This window comes from Drosophila bipectinata, chromosome XR, assembly GCF_030179905.1.
Source record: "Drosophila bipectinata strain 14024-0381.07 chromosome XR, DbipHiC1v2, whole genome shotgun sequence".
In the NCBI taxonomy this organism is placed as follows: Eukaryota; Metazoa; Arthropoda; class Insecta; order Diptera; family Drosophilidae; genus Drosophila; species Drosophila bipectinata.
In genome coordinates, this window is record NC_091735.1 from 22553916 (window position 1) to 22564472 (window position 10557).

General features: G+C 34.0%; 3 protein-coding genes across 5 annotated transcripts in view; 2 read left to right on the forward strand and 1 right to left on the reverse strand.

Annotated features, from left to right (window-relative positions):
• Frq2 (Frequenin 2) overlaps positions 1-1720 on the forward strand; it is a 44954-nt gene extending 43234 nt beyond the window's left edge. For all 3 annotated transcript variants that reach the window (XM_070282926.1, XM_070282927.1, XM_043213092.2), the window contains one exon: positions 12-1720. In XM_070282926.1, the coding sequence (XP_070139027.1) occupies positions 12-179 (168 nt within the window). In that variant the 3' untranslated portion in view covers positions 180-1720. The remainder of the gene's footprint in view (positions 1-11) is intronic.
• A 1133-nt stretch (positions 1721-2853) lies between these two features.
• Hesr (HES-related) lies at positions 2854-3563 on the reverse strand. Its single transcript, XM_017246284.3, has 2 exons — positions 3335-3563; positions 2854-3250 (listed from the first exon to the last, which is right to left on the reverse strand). Exons 1-2 carry the CDS (start codon positions 3521-3523, stop codon positions 2969-2971), a joined length of 471 nt encoding a protein of 156 aa, XP_017101773.1. The 5' UTR covers positions 3524-3563; the 3' UTR covers positions 2854-2968.
• Positions 3564-8428: 4865 nt separating this feature from the next.
• On the forward strand, positions 8429-10032 carry Him (Holes in muscle). Its single transcript, XM_017246272.3, has 2 exons — positions 8429-8801; positions 9486-10032. The coding sequence occupies exons 1-2, from the start codon at positions 8544-8546 to the stop codon at positions 9801-9803; spliced, it is 576 nt and encodes a 191-aa protein (XP_017101761.2). The 5' UTR covers positions 8429-8543; the 3' UTR covers positions 9804-10032.
• The last annotated feature ends 525 nt before the right edge of the window (positions 10033-10557 follow it).

Below are 10557 nucleotides of genomic sequence, written 5' to 3' on the forward strand. Positions count from 1 at the left end.
CACATTTTAAGGGCCAGCAACCTCAGACGGAGGACGAGAATACGCCCCAGAAGAGAGTGGACAAGATCTTCGATCAGATGGACAAGAATCACGATGATCGCCTCACCCTGGAGGAGTTCCGCGAGGGCAGTAAGGCTGATCCACGTATAGTGCAGGCATTAAGTTTAGGTGGTGATTAACCGCAGGACCTATAGTCCTGCCCCAAAGCAGGGTCAGCCAGGAAAGGGTCAGGGACAGGGACAGGGACAGGGGCGGGTGCGATGGGGGGCAGGGAGGAGCGATAGTGACGAGTGATACGAGACAACGAATTCCACTGAAAAACCTTCCAAAAAAAAAAAAAAAAAAATGGCCTGAAAATCGCCTCGAAATCGAATCGAAAACACACACATATGTACTATAAAATGCCATTTCCCCCAAAGAAAAAAAAGAATTAATTTTGGAGGGCACTACCCTATGTTAGCCCCCAAAAGAAACAACCACCCACCCCTTCGAAGAGTTTAAAGTGAAATTCCAACTAATAGAAAAATTAAAAATAAAAATGTTTACATAATATTTCAATTAACAAAAGCCAAAAACAAATTATTAGAAAGCAAAACCAAACAAAAAAAACACTGAACACCAATTTAAAAACAAAAAAACCATAAATTATGAATAAATATAGGTATTTGAAGAACAAATATAGAAAAAATATGCATTAAATATTAGGCATTCGAGGCATTTTTATTGAAATGCTTGCCAAGCCCTTTGGGAAAAAAACACTATCGATAGTTGCTGCCGATAGTGCGATAGTTATTCAATTGGATTTAATTTTTTTTCAACTAAAAAAAAAAGAAAATCGTTTTTAAAAAGCTATTTAAACTTTATGCTGATACCTATACTTATACATATATAAATAAATAAAGATATATACCGATACTGATACCGATATTTATATGCAAAAAAATACTATGCTATTGGCTTCCGAAAATGCTTTCACAGAAACAGTTTATTTTTGTGGCTCTAACTGTTGATATTCGAAAGTGTTGATAATCGAAACTAAAAACCAAAGCTATTTCAAAACTAACACACACCCCCACACACTATTTATTCTCTAGCTTATTAAATTAACCAAAAAAAAAATTAGAAAACTTCTAAAAAAAAAAATGAAAAGCTTCCAGCATGTGGCATGAAAAATCCTTTGCAAGTCTTCAATCAATTAACTAATTAATTAAAACAAATCAAATTAATCATCAAAAAATCATTTCTCATCAAGCTTGACAATCAATCTGATTTTGCGGTGTCATTGAAATCATTTTCAATTTTCATTCCAATTTCAAAATCATTCAAAAAAAGATATATAAAGAAAAGAAAACATATTAAGGAATGCACTCAATCAATATCAAATTTTGTATTTCTATATATTTTATTTAAAAATGAAAAACAAAAACCAGAGCTTGAAACTATATCGTATATTTAATACTAATGCCTTATCAAAACCAAAAGATTTAAGAATGAAAACAAAACTATCGCCTAAATCATCGATATCATCTACTATCTTCAACAGCTATCGCTCCATCTCTATCTCTCACTTTATCCCACTCTCTCTCTGTCTATCTCTATCTCTATCTTTGACATTAACTTTTTGGTTAAATCACCATGCTAAAATAATTTCTATATTTTATATGTGGTTCAGCTTTAGGATTAAAAAAAAAAGGAAATTAAAAATATGTTTGTAAACCGATATAGTTCTTAAATCTATTTTTTTTTTTTTGCCCTCCATTATCTTTCATCATGTTGCCTAGTAGAAGAAAACTAAAAAATCGATTTAATAAAGTGAATATCAAGAAAATAAATAAAGTTTTTTTGCCTTTGAAAGCTTTGGAAATGGAAAACCTATAAACAAAAACCAAAAACATGTTGCTTTGCCGCTGAGGTTTCAAATTGGAATTGCTAGAAAAGTGCTTGAAACTCATTCATAACGAAATTCCAAACAATTTCCAATATATAAACAGATATCCAATTTCGAATCCGATTCCGATTCCAAGGTTTCCCCCTTTTACTTATTTTTCACTTTAGTTTTTAGTTACTTTCTGCACCCGAAATATTTATATGTATTTCTAGTTGTACACACAGTTATAGGCCTATGAATAGGGAGAGAAATATTTAAATAAATTTGCAATGGTTTTTTGCCTAGAATTAATTATTGTTGGAAAAAAAACACACACACGTACTTATGTAGGTACACCTGCACATGTTTGCATGCCTAAAAAAAAATTTATTAAATAATATAATGAAATGATATATATATATATATATATATACCTATACATATATGCAACAGATACAAATCAACAGGTCGATGTGAAAAAACAAAAAAAAATACTAAAATGCAGCCAACAATCAATTTTTCGCGCTTCTTACACTCGAACTCCGATGATATTTGTGAACAGATATTGTACATAAGAACCGGAATGTTTTGAGAATCTTAAAAAAAAAAACAATTTAGTTTTTAAGAAACACAAATACACAAACACCAAGCATCTATAATCTTTGGAAAGCAAAACTACTCTACTTGATATTTATACACAAAACAACAACAAACAAAAATTATATATATATATACATTATAATAAAAATATTTTTTTGGGTATCTTGTAAGCGTTAATGATACTTCTAAAAAAAACAGAATACTTTGTGTGCATTATATTCAACATAAGCAATACTTAATTTAGCATTAAAAAGTTTATTAAAAAAAATTAAATTGATTCTGAAACCAACACACTTACACTACAAAAAACAAATCATAGCCAACAAGTTTTTGGAATTATTGCGATAAAAATAAAAGAAAAGAAAAAAAAGAAAAGAAACAAAAACTAAAAGAAAAAAATTAACTTTTATTTACTAAATGAATTTTTTTTTAAGCTAAAATAACTAAAATAAGTAAGGAACTTGTAGAGGTTAAAGGTCGATGCACAAGACAAGGCCAATCTCAAGACTTCCAGGGACGCCAGATGGACGGATGTGGCTGACTGGTGGGCAGATACTGCTCCATGGCCTCCAGAAACTTCTCATTCAGTTGCCTATCATGACGCTGTAGGAATCGTGAGACCTCCAGGGCGCACTGCCGGAAGCCATTCCAGTAGCGTTCCATGGCCAGACGCTGGAAATGGGCGGTGGTAGCGGTGGTCACCGGCCGACGTCTGTCCTGCAATTGGTGGACAGTCATCTCCAGGATGTCGGCCTTTTCCAGCTTGGCCAAAGCCTCAGCATCCTTAAAATTGATTTAATATTTTTATTTAAGAATTCCTGGAGTATCTTTTATTTTCACTTTCACTTCGAAGGCACTTCCACTCACCATATAGGCCGTCTCCCTGATCAGCAGCTTCAACTGCTCTAAACAGCGATTTATTCTGGCACGACGCTTCCTTTCCAACAGCGGCTTCATCACCTTCCTGTACTGATACGTCCTGGACATGGCTCCCGATCCAGTTGAGGATATGGAGGGTCTACTCTTGACCTGCTCTTGGCTCTTGGGAGGCGACATTTCGAGAGCTGCACCAATTTGGATGCCGTTTTGCCAGCAACTGAAGTGACACAGTGACTGCCAAACGGGTTGATTGGAGCACAGGGAACAGCTTTTTAATACCCTGGGTTTGGGTTCTTAATAGGGTAGATGGGTTTGAAGGAGTTTTCCATATAAATTGGATTTAGATTTTCGATAAATAGACCTATTATTTTAAACCTTTTAATACCTATAGTTCTTATAACAGAACCATGCCATTTTTATTTAACTTATTTCAATATATCTATTTTTAATAATAGTTATATCCTAGTTATTATTTCTTAAGCTCTAGTTTTTATATATATTTTATATTATAATATATTTTTTTTATTAAAAAAACGATTTATTTTCTTGTTTTTAATGTCATTCCTTAAGACCTTAAACCCCTTTAATGGGTATACCTTAGCTGCTTCCCAGTTTCTCTCACAAATCATCTCAGATTTCTGGCGTTGCAGTTGCAGTCAGCGTCGCCGGCAACGTCAGGGCGCATGCGTGCAGCGAAAAAAATCAGAAAAAAACGCCAATTGGCAGGAAAAGTTTGTTTACTTTGGCAAAGGGGGGAGTAGGAGTAGAGCCACCGGAAGGGGTAAAGAAATCTCAGCGCCAGGGTGGTCACTGGAAGCTCTCAGCTGCCGAGCCAGAAGGGCAGTAGGGGGAAGGGGCCATAACTGGAACTAGATCCCCAGATCAAGAAAAATGTCTGGGGAAGTCTGGGGAAGATGGGAACAGTCGGTTACCCAATCGTTTCTGTCAGCTGGTTGGATAATTCCAAGCAATACGAAGCCCATGTACGTAATGCCCATTATTATCACTCGGTCTCAGGCTACTGATTTTTGATCTCCGGGATCTGGACTGGCGTAATCTCTGCTAAGGCAGTGTGGGTCCACTGGGAGAAATAGAAGGGTTTTAGAAGTAGGTTCCTAAGTGTTCCTAACTATTAGTAAGTCTAATTATAACTAGTCTTTAACTAGATTTTTCTGTGCATGGAGGAAGCTAATATATCTCAATGGATAGCCCTTTGAGATTGCGGCAATCATGGATTTCCCACGGTTGGTGCCACTAGTTGCCACTGCCACTTACCATGCCATTTGCCACGCTGTTGCACGCGATCGGCGAGTGCGGCAGGCAGCCTCTTCAACGCCACACATGACACTCGAAAAAATAAAAAGGGGGCGGGCCACAAACACATGTTCTGTGCGCCACAGATATTTGCTCTGAATCCCCCAGATCATCGCAATCCAGTTGCGGTTAGCTCTTGGCTTAAGATTTATGTATTTTTTTTTGCAATACTCTAGCTTATTATGATGCATTATATATTAATTTATCGTTTTAAAATCGATTAATTGATGAAATAAAAAAAATAATATGATATATATTTAAGAAAAATATATAGAAGGTATGTATGCATCTATAAAGTTAAAAGTTAGGTATTTTAACTTTAACAAGAAAGTTAAGTTAACAAGAAAAAGTATGTAAGAATGTGTATTAATTATCAAAATAATATCGATATATAAAGAAAATAACATATTTTAAGTTACTATAACCAAAACTTACTATTCTCAAGACTCGAAATTGGATCGTTATATATTGAAAATAATATATATTTTATTCTTAATAGACAGAGTAATAAAAATTCAATCTCGATCTTCCATCTGAAAACCCCACCGAACAAAGCAGCTCATTAACAGGCCTGCTGACAACTTGTCCCCAATATCCCCCCCTATGAATCTTCAACTCCACACCCACCCCACTGTTAAACCCCTTTCAGGACCACCCTTCGATCCACCCCCAGGTTTCTTCATTTTCATCTGGAAGCGTGGGAAATCTTACGAGGTGGTTGCCATCATGTGGAGCAGGATGATGGAAATTGGCGCGCTTTGCGCCACAAAAATAAGAAGAGACCCCACCGAGAGATCAGTGGATTTTGCACCCAATTGGATAGCTACTTCCAAGAATTAAATATATATATGTATATATTTTTATTGAAAACTTACAAATAGAGAAGGGAAAGTTTTATTATTCTCGATGGAATTCATGATATGGTTAGTGCACTTGTTCGGTTCATTTCATTTCACTTTCCGAAGGGCCCGAGGCTGTTATACGTATACACCCCCTTTCGAAACGATGGGAAATCTTTTTCCCAGGCCTGGGTCTCCCAAAAAAAAACAGCTAATTGTCACCCCAAGGGGAAAACGACAGATATGGGAGACGAGTCAAGTGACTTCTCCATTCCCTTTTCATTTTTCGATCCCCGATTTTTATGCTCGAATGAAATATCAAAATTACATTTGTAACAGACGTTTTAGTCGGTTATCTAAGTACACAAATATATACAGTACTCGTATATATATATATATATGAATATATTTAAAATTTTGAAATCCAAGAGCAGACACACTTAGGAGTATTTTGTGGCTTCAAGGGACGATCGGTGGTGGTTTGGGGGAGAAAATGTAGTCGCACACGCGCAAATCTGATGCTTGAAAGCCGAGATTTTAGGGCTACAGAGAACAGTGGGCCGAATACTACAGATATATGGGTAAATTTTTTAAATGAGATTTAAAATAAATATTTATTTTTAGACTTTAGTAAATTAGTGCATTAAAGAAAGACTCACAATAGGTAGAAATTGTTTATAAAGATGACTTCTTTCGTTACTTAAATTTTTGGCTTTGCAAGAGAATTCGTCACAGGTATTTTATTTACTTAAAGGGGTTTTTTAATAGATTTTAAAGGCTTAAAAAATTAATATCTTACTCGAGAAATTCCAGGATGTATTTAGTTATTGTTTGGGATTTTTAAATTTTTCTTTACTTAAATGTAATGTGATATTTTTAAGGCGTTGGAAGAGCTTTCATCACCATTATTTTTATTCTTTTAAGGGTTTTCTTTTTCTAAATTTTATACTTAGTTATTTTTAACATGTTTTTAATATTTTAAAATATATTGAAACCAAAAACCTTTAAAGCATTAATAGTACTTGGTGGCGAAGGTTCTTGCAAAGCACAAAATTTATAGATTAAAGTTTAAGATTATTATTATATCCCACTTAATCCCACTGTCTTCTTATCAGTAATTTCCATAGCCTAGCCGCGTATCTAATTCCATGTACAATGGATCTTGGAGTCTATAAAATTGCTCATTAAACATGTTTTTCGAATATATATCCCGAAAAATTCCCGATGTGCTCTCTTTTAGGGTTTCCTGCAAGTGATTTACATTACAAAAGGCTCGTTATCTGGGCACTTTTCCTGACACCCCCTTCCATACCCCCTATACATATCCCTTATCCTCTAGTACACCCAAACTCCGTACTCCTATCCCCTCCCGAGTTCCTTACCACACTCTATTCCGAGAGATATTCCCAAGCTGCCAAAAATAGACACAAATTGTAACGCACTTGAAGTGCACTTTTAAACATCTTGAACTCCAAAAAAAAAATATATAGATATATATATTTTTAAATCATCATACATATAGTGTGTTGTATGCGCGGCATAGTGGAAGCGAGAGGGCAGATGTGTGGCACACACAACATGCAACATGTGAATGCGGAGTTCAAGTGCATGCCATGACACACACCCGTATCTGCACAGCCCATTTGTATCTGCATCTGTGTAGCTGTCTCTCTGTATCTGTATCTGTATCTGTAGCTGTGGAAGTATCTGCCTGCAAAGTGTTTTTTCCCAGGGGCTATTTATAGATATTTATATTCCGTTGCCGATCTGTTGCTAGAGGATCTTGGGAGTACTAGCATTATGATGCTCGGTACGACATTATTGATTTGGTTTTGGTTTTTTTCAAATATATGATGAACTAGGAGATACTCTATCTATTTTAAAATTGTATCTGTTTAGATATCTATATATAAACGATATATATCTATATATAAAGATAAGATACCTATGTAAACTATATAATTTTATAAGGTTTATAGCAGCTTTTATTGTTTAAAAATTAAATTATTGAGGAACTTTTTAAAGAAAAAAATATTTTTCCGCTTTTATTTCTAAAAATCCCTATTCCAATATACTTTTTAAAAAAATATATAACCTAAGATCTCCTATAGAATTAAATTATTAATGAATAAAACTATATATTATATATATATTATGTATTATAGTATAATATATATACTTTTTTATACTTTATATTTTATTTAAACCCTTTTTTTTAGTTACCCAGCCAAAAAAAAATATATTTAAAATTTTAATAAAAAATTGCTTAAAAATATTTAAAAACCTTAAAAACTCATCCCTTTTTTTTAAAAACTAAAAAAAAGCCATATTATATTTTTTAACCTCTTCATAAATCCCCATATACCTTAAAATACCCTTTCTTTTGTAAGAAACTGGCGCCAAAACATGCGGTTTCTTTTGCTGAAAATTTCGGTTGAAGAATTTTTCTTGGTTTTTGGGAAATGCAGTTGGAAAATGGAAAAGGACACAGCGATGGATATATGGAAATGGAAATGGTTGATACTTTTGACTGCCAGACGGCCACATGCGCTGCTGTTGCACGTTGCATGTTGCTGCTGCTGTTGCTGGTCGGTGCAGCGAAAGTGTTGCAGCTGTGTGTGAGAAGAGAGTGCTGCTCTGTTCTATTTTTGGATTGCCTGCCACATGTGTTGCACGCTGCTAAAAGGCCCTGTAATGAGGGCAGAAAATAGATTCAAAAACCGAACTCCACTTGAGCAATGGATGTCTCATAAAGTTTTCAACTCAACGGAGGAGTTTCGAGTTTGGCGCGCAATCTGCCGGAAAAAAAAAAAAAAATAGAAACACATGGGCCCACGAGTTATGTTTTATTTTTAATCTCCAAACATATATTCAGCTCCGAGCAGAGCAGAGCAGCGCAAGCCGGGGAGCTAAAGAATTCTCCTTCTCGTATAAGAAGTCGCGTAGGCGAGCATTTGGAAACAGTCTTTGCTTGCAACTCTTGCCGTTTATATCGTACATATAATACTTGGATTTTTGGAGTTTCATCCCGAAATAACCCCCAAATGGGCGTCATCTATAAGATACTGAAGCAACAGCGCCGCGGCATGGATCTCAGCCTGAGCTCGGCCACACGTTGCAAGGTGCAGGCGGCCATCAAGCAGCGGCAGCAGCAACAACAGCGTCGCCTCGATCAGGATAAGGATAGCCATCAGGATAGTAATGATCTGGATCGGGATCAGCAGTCACAAAAGGAGGACCTGGCGGAGCAGCAGTTGCAGCAGCTGTGCCGATTTTTGGCCGAGAATGCCAGTCGAAAGAAGGTAGGTTTTCTTTTAATATTTTGTTTCAAAAAAATTATATTAAAAATAAAATTTAAAAATGTAATACTATGTTGTGTTAAAAAAAATATGTTTTTGTGAATCAGTTCTTAACTAAAAATGTTGCTAGAAAGAATCACTCTCCTAAGAAACTTAAAAAGAAACTTAGTTAAATAATAATTCTTATTATTTTTAGAAATAGGCCACTTGTGAATAAAAAATTAATATTTTTTTTAATTTTAAAGGAAAATTGTACAAAAAAGAAAGCTTATAGAAATGTTGTTATCAAATTATTTTATTTAAAAAGCCCTTTAAAATAAAAAACTAGAAACTTGCCTTAAAAAAAATGACATTTTTGCGAAAAAAAAACATTTTTTCAAAAAGATATTCATATCCGATACTTATCTAACCATTTTCTTTTAACAATTAAATTAAAATTTTTGTAAAAATATTCTTGATCCTAAGAACCTATTTTGAGACCTAAAATACGAGAACTATACCATATATCATAAGTTCTTATAATACTTAAAACATTTAAAATCTTAAAAACATGTTTAAAACAACTATTAAACTTAATTCTTCAGGTTTAAAACCTTATTTTTTTCTTCAAAATATCCATATAAAACAAAAACCCCAACAAATTTTATAATTTATTAATAAAACATTATTTAATTTGACAATTTACAGAGACAACGTTGCCTTAAACTAGAATATCCCTGCGAGATGGCTGACCAAACCGACCATGACCAGGATCACGTTCAAGTTTCCGTCGAAACCGAATCAACTTCCAGAAAAGAGCAATTCTTAGCCCAATCCCCCGATGAGATGGAAGTGGACTTCATAGAGGATCTCCATCAGGTCTCCACGCCGCATCCTGCCGCTGCAGCTCCTCGGGATAGTATCCTCCTAAAAATACGCCATCAGATCTTTGAAAGGAAACGACAAAGACAACGCCAATTGGCGGAAATTGTACAACAACGTTTGGTGGTCTGGCGACCTTGGTAGAGAATTCTTCGCAGAATTCTTCCCAGAGAAAGAGAGAACTGAGAACTAGTCTTAGGATTTTTTTGTATAAGTTTATAAGAACAACGCTTTCGGTATTATTCCTGCTCTTCCATTTATATCCCGCACCATATACAATTAATTATTTTTTTTCTGTTAATTTTAGTTTTTTAATGCCAATTATATATGTATATTTTTTTTAATTTTATTTTTTTACTAAATATAAACAAACCAATGGTCTCCAATTAAAAAAATTTGCCTTTTCTTACGTTTTTTTTTTAAGTTTATTCATTGAACATTGACACCAATTAAAATTGTTCCATTTTTCTTTTTTTTGGATATTTTGTAAGTTTTTGTTTATTTTTTTTTTGTTTTGGGTAAGTAATGCTTTGGTGTCTTAAATGCCGCGGCTTTCGTTATTTATTTTTTTTTTATTTTAGTTTTTTACTAAATTCCTAAAATATTTACTTTCTTAGTTTCTCTTGGCTTTGTGAGCTGAGCTCTGGAAAACGAAAATTAGGAAAAATTCTAAAACAAATATTAGGGAAATATTAAAAAGTAAAAAAAATATAAATACACATTCTTGTTAATTTTGAGAAATAGGATATAACCTATTATTGGATTCTTAAGGTCCTTGGAATATCTTTATATATTTGCCTTATTTTATAAAGCCTTGAAATTATATCTTTAAAATATATGCGAAATAATATTTTTTTTTTAATTTATGGTTTTACTTAATGCCATGCAGTTTTTTTTT